This window comes from Sipha flava, unplaced genomic scaffold (assembly GCF_003268045.1).
Source record: "Sipha flava isolate LNK unplaced genomic scaffold, YSA_version1 240_pilon_pilon, whole genome shotgun sequence".
Lineage (NCBI taxonomy): Eukaryota > Metazoa > Arthropoda > Insecta > Hemiptera > Aphididae > Sipha > Sipha flava.
In genome coordinates this window covers 249,798-263,610 of record NW_020272885.1, presented here as the reverse complement: position 1 = coordinate 263,610, position 13,813 = coordinate 249,798, and the positions used below count along the sequence as shown (strand labels likewise).

The 13,813-nt window shown below is 25.7% G+C and overlaps 1 protein-coding gene across 1 annotated transcript; it reads left to right on the top strand.

Moving 5' to 3' along the window:
- Nucleotides 1–700: 700 nt before the first annotated feature.
- Nucleotides 701–4,551, top strand: LOC112684078 (protein Skeletor, isoforms B/C). The gene is made up of 13 exons (XM_025555387.1): nt 701–984; nt 1,047–1,263; nt 1,524–1,632; nt 1,707–1,872; nt 2,135–2,207; nt 2,281–2,455; nt 2,536–2,778; nt 2,846–2,981; nt 3,426–3,618; nt 3,684–3,784; nt 3,852–4,106; nt 4,171–4,278; nt 4,339–4,551. Exons 1-13 carry the CDS (start codon nt 933–935, stop codon nt 4,524–4,526), a joined length of 2,016 nt encoding a protein of 671 aa, XP_025411172.1. The 5' UTR covers nt 701–932; the 3' UTR covers nt 4,527–4,551.
- The last annotated feature ends 9,262 nt before the right edge of the window (nt 4,552–13,813 follow it).

The following is a 13,813-nucleotide window of genomic DNA, read 5'->3' as shown; positions in this document are numbered from 1 at the left end:
TATTGTATTTGTAAGAAAATAATATATTGTATCTTATTCTCTGTCAATATAACTAAGCATAATATAAAATATCATACAAGCGTCAAGGCATTCAACATAGAATACTATGTATGCTTTAATAGAAGCATATTCATGGTTCTACCACAGAATAAATTTAATCAATTAAAACATAATAATAACTACGCTCAACCAAAATGAACGATTTAAATGAATATATAATAGTTTAGGTATTATATTCTGGCTAGGTGTATAATTACAAATTACCAAACGATAGTGTTTTATTTATCTTTATACTTAATTTTCTAAATACTGGCCAAGTTACCAATTTTACCAATAAAACGTAATCCAAGGACGAAAAAGTAGTATATTATCAATTATATAAATATGAATAATACCCTAGTATAATAATTTATTAAATTATTGTACACAAAACTTTATGCAGCTATTTCTTAATAAATTAATGCTTATTGCTTAATAAAACGTAGGAGTAATTAGTTTAATAAATTATAATAAGTTCATTGTACCTACAGGCTAGGTTGAATGTTGAACTACATTTTATTTTAAAGTTAATTTATATACTATATGTTTCTATGTAATACATGCACCATGTACCACTACGTATACTACTGGAGCGATATTCACTGTCACTTTCTAATTCTTTCAAGATCTCTCTCTCTTTTTGAATGCCTCGCTCTAGTGACTATATTCTCCTGCTGTTACAACAGGTAGGTAGTAGGTAGTTGATTCTCGCAATCACGCATGCCATTCATATGAATATCGTTGATAATTGAAATATTTTAATAACATTGGAAATTACTTTTGTTAAATAATACCAATCAAAAATGTTAAAATATTTTAAGAATACGTACCTATTTAAATTTTAACAAAAATCATACATGCATTTTAAATAATTGTATTCAAGTTAACAAATTATGTGCTTAATGTTAATGACCCGTTTGTTATATTTAATTATTTTATTTGAAAGTAAGTGAAAACTTTAATGCTCTATTATATAAACTAAATTAATTGGCTTTCATATGCTACAGGTAATGTCATAAGTGTTGAAGTTTATAAAGGTAAATCATTAGGAACTTTAAACTCTTATCATCATCAAGTGGGTGGTGAAGTATTTGCTGTCAATGAATTTACATTATTGATTACTGATTTTACATTTGATGGAAGTGCTAATGATGCATTTTTCTGGGCCGGAGCTTCTAGTCGTCCAGGACCTCAAGGATTTATTTTGGCTAATGAATATGGACGGTAAAAAAATTAATTTTTACAGTTATTTAGTGTATTAAAAATTAAATATTTATATTTTTGTATTATAAATATAATAATATTTTAAAATAAATCAAAAAAATTACCTACTTACTAGATTTCATAAAATAAGGTCATATTAATTTTTATTTGAATGCATAAATTAAATTACTACATGATATACAAAAATAAAATCAAACTTTTTACAATATTATACAATTAAGTAGAAGATTGTATCAAAAAATGTTTTATTATCTTTACAGAACCGATGTGTTAAAACGATATTTAGGAAAAGAATTGAAATTAATTCTACCTGACAATAAAAAATTAACAGATATTAATTGGTTTGCTATTTATGACCTTTCAAAAAATGTAAGGAGTTCTACTTATTTTTTATTTTAATTTCATGTGATTGCTTTTTAACATGTACTTACATTCATTTATAGATTGCATTTGGTGATGTTTACGTTCCAGAAGATTTTGAACCACCTGTTAAACAAATTATTGGTGATCTCACTACTAAGTCACATGGAGTTTCTTCTGGGCCAATAGAAATATTAGATTCTAAAACTATTAAGATTCCTATGTTTTCTTATAATGGTGCTGGGAAAGGTAAATTTATTACAGTAAACTTTCAGTAAAATATCCAATTTATTAGGTGATGATTGTATATCAAGAAATTAATGTGTTCAGTATTAGTTAAGTTCTACTTAATTATTATTTACTATTGAACCAAAAATTAATTAGATACTATAACATTTTTTAACTAATTTAGGTAATTTATTTTGGGATAGGTGGGTATAATATGAATTTAATGTTGTTGTTGCTTCATAAAATTGCAATTTTTTTAATTTGGCTTCTTAATTATTTATAGATACTTATTTTATTGTTGGAAATGGACCTCAGCCATCTGCCAAAGGTCAAAAAATTCCAGATGAGTCAGGATAGTAAGCATCTAAACATTTTATGGAGTTATTCTGATTTCAGATGTTGTTAAAAATATATTGGGTTTTATTATAGTTTAGATAATTTAAGAACTTATTTAAATGAAACGATCATACTAGAACTAGTTGGAGACACTACAGTTTTTGATATTAATTGGTTAAGTGTATATGATTTAAAAACTAAAGAAAATTATGGATGGGTTTTAATACCAGATGAACCTAATGTGCCTCCATCTTTGCAAAACGTTGCTGTAAGTGATATCTGTAGATCCATCTGTTGATTTTTTACTTTTTTGTTTTTTTTGTTTTTTTAATACATATTTAATGTTAGGATAAAGTTGAAAATATTATGCACTGTGTTCAATTACATAAAAAGCTTCAACTAAGTTGGCAAGTGTTTGGTCCTCAAATTACAATACGACTAGCAGGACAAATAGAAGCTGATAATTATATGGCATTTGGATTTAGTGGATCAGAAGAAGCACCACAAATGCTTGGATCTGATATTGCTATAACTTATATTGATGGTTTCAGAGGCCATGCAATTGATTACAATATAACAGACAAATCTCCTGTTTGTATTGAGATAATTATTTTAGACTAAATGAAACAAAATAATAATATAATATTCTAAATTTTAGTGTGTAAAGGTATTGGGACAATATAAAGGAGTTTGTCAAGACATTTTAGTAGGTGGATTAGATGACAATCAAGTTCATACAGCATCTAGAGAAAATGGAATCAATATAATAACTTATAGGAGAAACTTACTATCATGTATGTTTATTTTATATAATAATAATTCAATTTTTAATTTCTAATGTTCATATTTTTTTTATTATTTAATCCATTTGATTTATAAATTTATCATATCTTAAAGAATTTATTTATTTTCTTTGATTGGAATATGTTTGTATGTTTGTATGTTATAATTTTAAAACAGTTATTTTGATCTCTTCTCATAGTCTTTTAGCATTAGAAATTAAAACAATTAAACATCAAATTGAAATTTAAGTCAAAAATGGAGTATTCAATAGGATTACAAAATATTTTAAAGTACAACACAATCTTTGATTTAATTTAATTTTTTTTAATTTGAAATCAACAAAATTCTTATGATTAAAAAAAAGAGCAATTTATCAATAAAATAACCATTTTATCATTATTATAATTATTATTATTAATTTATACACATTTCCTAAAAAATATAATTCATTGTAGATGATATTGGCGACAAAGAGTTTAAAACCAATGCTTTGAATTCAATGATCTGGGCAATTGGTCGAATGAATCATCAAAAAGAACCTGGAATCCATGATTACTTTCCGAGAAGTGTATTGAAACTTGATTTAGATCCTAAACCTCCAATTGATACATGTTATCCTTTTACTGTGAATACTGAACCTTTAAAAAGGTAAATACTTATACACACATATAACCTAATAATCGACTGTAATAACAATTATTTTTTATTTTTAGAGATGTTTGGGAACAACCAAAAATTATTGATTCAAATTTACGTATGATGACTGCAACTTTAGGACCGTCAGGTGGCAAAAAAGGATTTCAAGGTTTAACAGGTAAGTAGTTTATATTTACTTAATTTAAAGTCAAATGTATTTTTCTAATATGGAATATTACTTGTAGGCATGCCTTCACCTGGACTTGCATGGTACATAAATGGATATATGATACCGGAAATATGGTTGAAACGTGGTATTACTTATGTAGTTTATATTTATGGAGGAAATAATCCTCATAGTTCACAGTATTATCATCCTTTTGTAATAACGGATGAGCCAAATGGTGGTTATGATGGTATGACTGATAATGCACAAAAACATACTAGGATATTAGCTGGTGTTCAATATACTTTAAGAAGACAAGCTCGACCTACTTCTGGTATACATAATTATTTTTTATAATTTTGTTCTGAGGTAAAAACTTTTAAATTTAATTTTAATAGCGGGTCCATTATGTTTACGTGAACGAAAAGGATTTGATCGTCGTTTAGATGATAATTTTCTTTCATTTAAAGAATTCAATCGGTCATTGGATATGAGATGTGAACAAGGTAAATAATATAAACTATTGGTTTATTATTCATAATTTTATAACTTATTAATGTTTGTAGGTGATCCAGCTATTTTAGAGTTCAAACCAAATTCTTCTTGGCCTGATATTGTATACTACCATAGCTTTGTCCAAAATAATATGGGATGGAAGTTACACATAGTTGATAAATATAGTACAGGTAGAAGCTCAGCTGCTCAAATACAATTTAATTGTTTCTTAGGAATACTTATTTACTTAATTTTATAAAATTGTGATATTTTAAATTTATATATTTTTGTACATAATATAATTTATAGGTACATAAAAAACTGTTGTTGTTTATTAAAAATAATACCTAAACATTTACAGTTATTGTTCCTCAGAATTTCCATTTAAGAATATGATTTAATGATTTTATGAATTATAAAAAAAATATTAAAATAATTATAGTTACTTAAATGAGAAACAGTTTTTAAAATATGTCATGTCTAAAAAAATTTTTTTTGATACAATAAATATTTTAAAACTTAATATTTAATTTAACTCGTATTATTACAAATTTTAATATCTATGGTTTTTGTGTTTGTGTCACTCATAACAACTATTTTATCAAAACAAAGAAAAAAGTTTTTAGAAACATATACATAATTTATAATTTAAATTAATATTCTATAATTTATTTAATAATCAGAAGAACCTATATAATATATTATACCTATGTATTTACTTTATAAATATTAATACTAAAATACTTCTATAACCAATGACTGAAAATCAGTTTGAGAACAATTCGGTAAAAAATATACAAATAAAAATAAAGTCATTAGTAGCTCTATTATCTGAAATAAAAGAGTCTAGTCATAATAATGAATTTGATGCATCAATATGTAATGATATTTATACTTACATACAAATTATTCAAAATGACTGTCAAAGAATTGAAGATTATAATTTGTTTTCAAATAAAGATTATACAATTCAAAATATTTATGGTAGTACATTCTTTATTACTATAACTAACAATAAATAATATATATTTTTATGAAAAAAGATAATAAGCAAATATCCAAGTCAATACAAATTGTAAATAATTATAAACATTACAATGAAAATATAGATAAATTTGAACATGAAGTTTATTTTCATGTTGAAGAAATCATCAAATCTATTTGGCTAACTACAAATATTTTGAACATGTATCATAAAGAAAAGTAAGCATTTACAAATAATAACATTTTTCTATTAAATTTGCTTTGGAATATATGTAAAGTGTTTATATCTTAATAAAATATTTTTTTAATCATTAGCTCTCATTTGAATGAACAAATGAATAATAACTATCACAAATTAAGTACTCAAAATAGTTTTCTAAGTGTTGAAATAAATGAGTTCAATAAAACAGATATTAAAATAAAAAAAGCTGTTACCAAGTGGAAAAAAAAGACTTAAACAAAAAAATGATCAAAATTTCTTGTTGGCTAATGAAACCCAAACACTAATATTGAAGTATCAGCAAAAAGTGTATGTTTATGATTAGTAGAAAAAGTAATATTTAAGAGATTAATACATTTTTAACATGCATATTTACTAGATATACATACAGTCATAAATAATATAAGACTCATTCTTTCCTTGTCTAAGAATTTTTTTAAACATTGTAGAATTTCAATTCATAGTAAAGTACATAGTGAATTTGAGTTCCTTTCTTGTTTCCTACACAGGACATTAATATATTTAATCTTTATCTGTTTAATTGAATTTATTAATTAAAATATTTAGAAAGTATAAAAATTTCATTATTATCAAATATATGTTAAGTAAGAGAAATTTATCAATTACTTTTTTTAATTTATAAATGGTGGTTAAAGTGGGAAAAATGTTGAGGGGACTATATTCATAAAAAATTGAGGAGCGTTCCCTTTCCTTATTTAAAATCTTACCAACCTTTTTTAGGAAACCCATGTGAGTTCTAAGCCTCTTCTGTTACACATATATGTTCATAAAACTTTATTTTCATAGGGTGTTAAAACAAATTTCCCCCCAAAAAAATAATTCCTATACATATGCTTGCTCAAAAAATAAATTGAAAAACATAATAGGTAATGTTTTAAAACTTAACTTAACTTAACAAAACTAAAAAGAAACAATTTCTAACCTTGCTAGTTGTTGGTCAACGTAGACAATAACAAATACGTACATTGCACATAAGGTGTGTACTGTCTATATTATAAGATAGTGTCTATCCTCTATCATAATTTAATATTTATTTACTATTTATAGTCATTCTATTCTGTTTATATTTATTCTAAATAATACTCGATATCACTATCACTTTAATTTTAGAGCTATGGGTAATAACCGCTCGGGGATCATCTATAACTAGACACAGCGTCAATTAAATTAACCCATAGTGTACATTATCTACAATTTTTGCTTATCGTTATACCTAAATATTATTTCTTCGAAATTTTTTCCACTTGTTCAAATAAATCAAGAAAATAAATTTCATGTAAATTGTAATATTATAATAAGTATTGTATATTCAATATTGTATTTTAGTGACCAATGCCATTAAGCGTCCACCCGGACTTTTGGCGACTTAAATTAAAGAGGACGCATATAGGTACTTACCTTAAATAAGAAAGGGGAATCCGTTCCCATTCGACACCCTCACTTTAACCACTGTTTATAAATGATATAGAATAAAATTTTAGCCTTTGAGGTGACAAATAAAAACTTTTTATGTATATTTTTTTTTCAATAAGAAACTGGACATTTGTTATTTTTTTGGAAGTTAAATGCAATCACTAATATTTATTTTAAATTAATAAATAAATCATTAAAATTAATTTTTGTAAGTAACAAAATATACTGTGGGAGTTGTATTTTACTAACTTATTTAGACTGTAATAACTTATAAAAAGTGTTCGGGATTTATAGCAGTTAAAAACCTAATAATAAACGCTAAAATGTGCACATAAAAATCGGAAAATATGCATGTAAAAAATGAATAAATATGCAATTAATTTATTTATAATTAATAATTAGTATAATATAAAAAATGTAAAAAAAAACAAATAATTGTTAACTCGTTTCTTAAAAATAGTTACCTTCCCAGTTTGTTTAATTTTATTCGTCAATTATACAATGATTGGAAAAATTAAAAATTAAAATTTCCATTTACATACAAGTTTTTAAATGTAAATACTCTTCTATTACAAAATAAGCACTTAAACGTAAATACAATCACTTTTTTGCAGTCTATGAAATATGCAAAAAATTGCACATTCCAATTTTAGATTTAGTATCATGGCATCGAGAAATGGATTTATTTCGCATTCAGCTATATTTTACAATAAATAACAAAAGTTTCGAACCCTGTTTATAAGTCATATTAATAGAAATAAATAAATTACAACACAAGTTTAATATTTTACTTATGAAAATTTGAGTACCTAACATTAAAAATAAAAACCTACTAATTATTGTACCTTAAATTTATAGTTATTATGTTATTATTATGTATAGATTATAAGTATACTGTTATTACTTTTTAGTATAATTTAGGTTAATGGTAAAGAATAATATAATGAACAGAGCTCTATCAATGACAAAAATGTTATCATTGAAAATCAAGTATTTAAAATTGGAAATTTGTATAATTTGGGTGGGAGATTCAATTTTGAAAATGTATAAAAAAAATAATAAACTTATTAAAATAAATCAGCAGAAATTAAATTTTTATAATGATCTTCAATCTCGAATGGAAAACATCATCAAAACAATTAATAAAGATTTGTATAATATTACGCATGCTAATTCCAATATTAAAAATCATATATCTAATCACATAAGAATATATAATGAAGTTAAGAAAATTACCGAAGAAAAATTCCTGCAACTACACGTCTTAAATAATACGATTTATGTTACTGAAGAACAACTAATTAACAGGTTAGGTTTTTCATTATTAACTTCATAATATTTCATAAATGTCAGAATGCCTGATGAGGAACTAGTATGCAGAATTTATTTTTTGTTATACTTAACTATAGATACATGAACTAAAAATAATAATTTTAATGTTTTATAGATAAGTAAATTAGTTGATAGTTAATCAAAATAATAAAATTAATTAGTTTTGACAATTTTGATAATGTATTGTACCTAAATACAAAATAATAATCATATGAAACAATACAGTGCTCTCAGATTATTGAATGTCTAGACTTAATAATATATTATAGACATCCCAAGAAAAATACAATTATAAATTATAATAAATAATAATAATTATAAATTATTAAGTCTAAAATGTTTTAATTAATTTCATACCTAACTTAATGAGATTTACGGGTATATAATATTACACTCTGAACCTTTTCAAATCAATAGTATAGCCTGTCTTATAAAAGATACTTTTTTAAAAATATTCAAATACAAATATAGATGTTACCTTTACCTGTTTTCAAAAGTATTTAAAATACGTATTTGAATATTTTAATAGAAAAATATTCAAGGACAAATACAGATAAATTGAAAAAAAATTTTGTAAAAAAGCATTTGAAAATAGTAATTTATTTTAAAAACAAATACCTCTGGGAAAGTATTCAAAATATTATGTCTAAGTATTTTTTCATAAATATTTAAAATACGAATTGTAGTCTATGAAAAGTATTTGAATACTTTTATTCAAATACTTTTACTCGAGTAGGTGCTTTTCAAGACTGGGCATAGCCACAAAATAAGTTAATTAATTTATTCTATAGTAGGTATAGTAAAGGATTATTATTACGCTTATTTATTTAAGTAGCTATATATAATATATTACTTATTAATTAGTTATTTCTTGAAATAATTAAAATGTGTTTTAAATAATAGTCAGAAGTATATAAAAAAAATTGAACATAAGATAAATGAAAACCAGAATGAAATTATTATTAAAAGTCAACAAATCGAGGATGGAAATACTGAAATTGAAAGTCTCAAAGAAAATATTGATAATAAATATAAACTAATATTAGCCTCTCAACAATTAATCGAAAAAAAACAATCAAAATTAAAGGTAAAATATTAAGTTATTGATCATGGACTTTTCCATCTATAAAAATGATACCTCCAAAACTTTTTATTTCATCAACATACCGTATCAAGTTCTATAACTTAGTAGAACAAGAGATGAATTTAAATTTTAAATTAAAATGATATTGATAATGCAATTGATAAATTTACTTCGATCGTCTAAATAGCGGCCTAGGAGTCACAGACAAATCCAAATAATCCTGTAACTCATAAAAATCCCTTACTGTTACAATACATACCTTCACAAATAGTTGAAAAAAGGAGAGCTAGAGCACAATACCAAAACTCTCGTCTACCTTCCCATAAAGCATAATACAATAAACTGACCAAAATACTTAAAAAATACCTTTCAAATTACATATTAGATATCCTTGAATAAAAATGATGTAATATATTTTTGTAAGACGGCAGCCTTTGGAAGGAAACTAATAAAATTCTACGGTATAAATCTAGCTTGTCACCCTTGACAAAAATTAACATTTCTAACAGTCACTGTAACAGACGATAACAAAGCCGAAGTATTCCGTCAACACCTATCTAAAATATTTAAACCACACCCCGGTATCTTAAATCAAAATTTCATCTCAGAGGTAACTCAGTATCTAAATTCTCCAATGCTCTAGAAATTTCCTAGAAAAAAGTTTTACACCAAACAAAATTAAATCTACAATAAAGTAGTATTCTTTCAAAAAATCGCCAGGTTTTGATATAATTACTGCCAAAGTCGCTAGATGTCTACCGAAAAAAGTTATTATATTCATAACACATTTATTTAATGATATCTTACGACTCTCATACTTTCCATTCCTATGGAAATTCACCAATATAATTCTAATTCCCAAACCTGACAAACTGCTGGATTTACCTTCACCATACAGGCCCATAAGTCTGTTAATATTTCTAGCAAAAGTATTAGAAAGGCTAATACTTAAAAAGCTCTTACCCTACATTCTCACAAATAAGATTCTACCAAACTATTAATTTAGCTTTCGCTCAGCGCACAGTACAATACACCAAGTACACAGGTTAGTTGACGCAATCTGATTTTTCTCAGAAAAAAATATTACTAAACTTGTGTCTTTCTAGAGATAAGCCAAGCGTTTTATAGAGTTTGGTACGATGGTCTATTTTTCAATTTAAACAAATTCCTCTTTTTCTCATTATATTTGTTTCTTAAATCTTATTTAACAAACCGTCACTTTCAAATTAGGTTTGAATCGGGTCAGGAATTAGGCCAGGAGAAGGTTTTTATGAAAATTTTTTTTGGAAAACTGCTATTGTTCAATAAATCGTAGTTTAATTTAATAATTTTTGACCCGGTCGATAAATGCGCAATTGAACATTAATTATTAATTGAAACTATTAAAAAAAACTATTAAAAACTATTTAAAAACTATTAATTTTATTTTTGGTATTAAATGATGGGTATTGCATAAATATTAAATAATAAGATCCCGCAACAAGTGCCAAAACAAACAAGAATGTTAGTTTAAAGGATTTTTATGCATATTGGTTGATGATTAGACGAGATTAGGACAACGTTATTCTATGATGTCGTGAGCTTTGTCAACAATTCATGGTCAACATGTATGTAAAGATAGAGAGCGAACGATTTCGATACTTGCGATTTAATCAAAAAAACGCTGCGTGTGGAAGATTCTCAAAACAATTGTTAGATATCGGTGATGGAAAAGTTACTACAGATGAAACGGGATGCATAAAATTACAGACCGATTTCCACACAATCATTGATTTGCAAGATGCTCTCATTGACCAGATATTTCCCAATGTACACAGAAAATACACAAATCATGAGTGGCTGACAGAAAGAGCTATTTCAGCAGCAAAAAATGTGGACGTCAACGAATTGAATCTCAAGATACAACATTTGTTACCAGGAGACTTGGTGTCATACAAATCTATTGATAAAGTTTGCGATGCTACTGAAGCTGTAATCCAACAGAGTTTTTAAACTTATTGGAATAGCCAGGCTAGCCACCGCATAATTTACAACTGAAGGTTGGATCTCCGGTTATTTTGCTTCATAATTTGACCTACCACGGTTGTACAACAGCACGCGATAAGTCGTTAAAAAATTAATGAAAAATGTTATCGAAGCCATAATTTTAAATGGCAAATTCCGAGGTGAAAATATATTATTACCGCGAATCTCAATTATACCCACAGATGTGCCAATACAATTTAAACGCTTTAAATTTCCAATTAGATTGGCATTTGCAATGACTATCAATAAGTCTCAAGGCCAAACGATGTCTATCTGTGCCTTAGATTTAAGCACATCATGTGTTTCACATGGACAATTATACGTGGCGTGCTCTTGGACCATCCAGTTTGTTTGTGGTTGCGAAAGATGGGATAGCAAAAAATATTGTACACTCTGTTACAATAAGGGATTGATATTGTTTTTTCTAATATTATCATATTTAGCGATATATATAATTTTAAAGGATCAAATTTAATAAATTATTAGAAAAATAAATGTTTGATGTTTTTTTCTTTTTATACTTCGTCAGCGTTCACAGCACCCATATATCTCTTCATACCTTCATACCTCTTCCACTTATGTACCACATCCTTACATACTCATATTAAATTAGTTATTTTTTTCTCTAGAAATAATTTATACGATAAAACAACATTTGTCGGGTCACCTAGTTAATAATAATAATAATTATAACCAATGGTAGGTACTAAATATGGGAAAATATTCAGGGTTGGACTAGCTTTATAGCTCGGCCCGGGCAAAATAATTTCGAATGGCCTCAATTGAACTTTATAAGTAGGTAGATACCTAATCAAATTATTGTTTAACTGAAAATGTATCTTCATATCTCAAAAAAAAATATTCACACAAGTACATTTAAATATTTTCAGATTTAATGTTATACCTTAAATAAATCTAGTTTACGCATAATATATCTTATCTATAATATTGATATAATGATGACCTACCTATTAAGATAAATTTTACACTAAAAAATTATTTAATTTAAATATGTTTATACATTTAATTTGAATTGAGTTAGAACAGTGGGGTCGGCTACTAATGTCTCTTCTATGCGACCCACAGTAAATTTCAAAACTAGTAAATGTCATTGAATATCATATAAATATTTTATATTGTCTGGCTCTAGAACCATTTTTAATTTGTGAATGTGGCGAAAAGGTCCATAAAGGTTGGAAACTAGTAACAGACTTGTTATTGATTGAACGTCAAAACTATTAAAATGTTTTTAAATAAAAGTCTAATGAATCTTATAAAAATTATTATTGTCGAAAAACAATATTGTTATCGCATATCTTGCGCGACGATGTCTACCCATACCATGGTCTTAGAAAATTAATCTTCTAAGACTGTGACCCATACCAACATTTTATTTTGATAAAATGTTTGAACAAACGCGAACGGTACTTCGTATGATTAACATATTGTACACATCTTATGTATTCAAATTTCCTACAATTTTTCTATTTATAAATATTCTGATGAAATCATTGTTATCAATCGGCCTATTGCGACATTAAATATGTTAAATTTTCAAACTCCGAGTTATCTAATCCTGTGTCACCGCATCCATTAGTAATGTCATGTTACAAGGCGATATTTTTTATTTTATTTAAAAAAAAGAAGGTAGACGCATTAAATTAAAAACAAAAAAATCTAAGTAATTTTATTTAACCAAAATTACAGCAGCCCACCGGGGCATGCCCCGGTGCCCCGGTGGCCTAGTCTAACCCTGAATATATTTAATACTAAAACACTTAATGTTGAGAATTTGGAAACGGAAATCATGTTTTTCATATCGATATATGTACTCTATGCATATAAGTTTGTATTAAGTTAATTTTAAAATGAATTTTCATTTGATTTAGAATATTCAATTGAAACATGAAAAAGAATCTAAAGAATTAGAAATCAAGAAATTGGAACTGCAAAAAAAAGAAAATAACTTAAAAATAATGTGTTCAATAGCGAATCATTATAAAAAAGAAATCGAAGAAAAAATAGAGTTTTATCATAACAACATAGTTCAACCTCTTGATCACAAGTAAGTATAACAATAATAGAACCAGCATGCCATTTCCCCTCAAATTGATCGAATTTTTGACTAAATAACATTTGCATCTATTATTATTACCTACTTGTTTGTTTTTGTAATTATTTAAATAGGTTAGAAAAACTCATTGCATTAGTTGATTATGAAAATATGAGAAATATGGAGATTAGTACTAAAAGTATCGAACTAAGTCCCCATTTTAAAAAAACAATTGAGAATTCTAAATCAAAAAATCAAGCAACTGGATGTAAATTAATAGAGTTGATAGTCCATTTCTTTGATTATGAGAAATTATATCTATATTATTCTAAAATGTTTTTAGGAAACGTTAAATACACAGTTTGAAACAATGAAAAAACTCGAATATAATTTTAAAAATTTACAATTTAATGT

Bases quoted from the DNA above. Each gene is read 5' to 3' on its own strand.
- LOC112684078 (XM_025555387.1), top strand. From the start codon at position 933: ATGTGCTTAATGTTAATGACCCGTTTGTTATATTTAATTATTTTATTT. The intron at 2,208-2,280 runs GTAAGCATCTAA...GTTTTATTATAG, and splicing joins ATTCCAGATGAGTCAGGATA to TTTAGATAATTTAAGAACTT. The intron at 3,785-3,851 runs GTAAGTAGTTTA...TATTACTTGTAG, and splicing joins AGGATTTCAAGGTTTAACAG to GCATGCCTTCACCTGGACTT.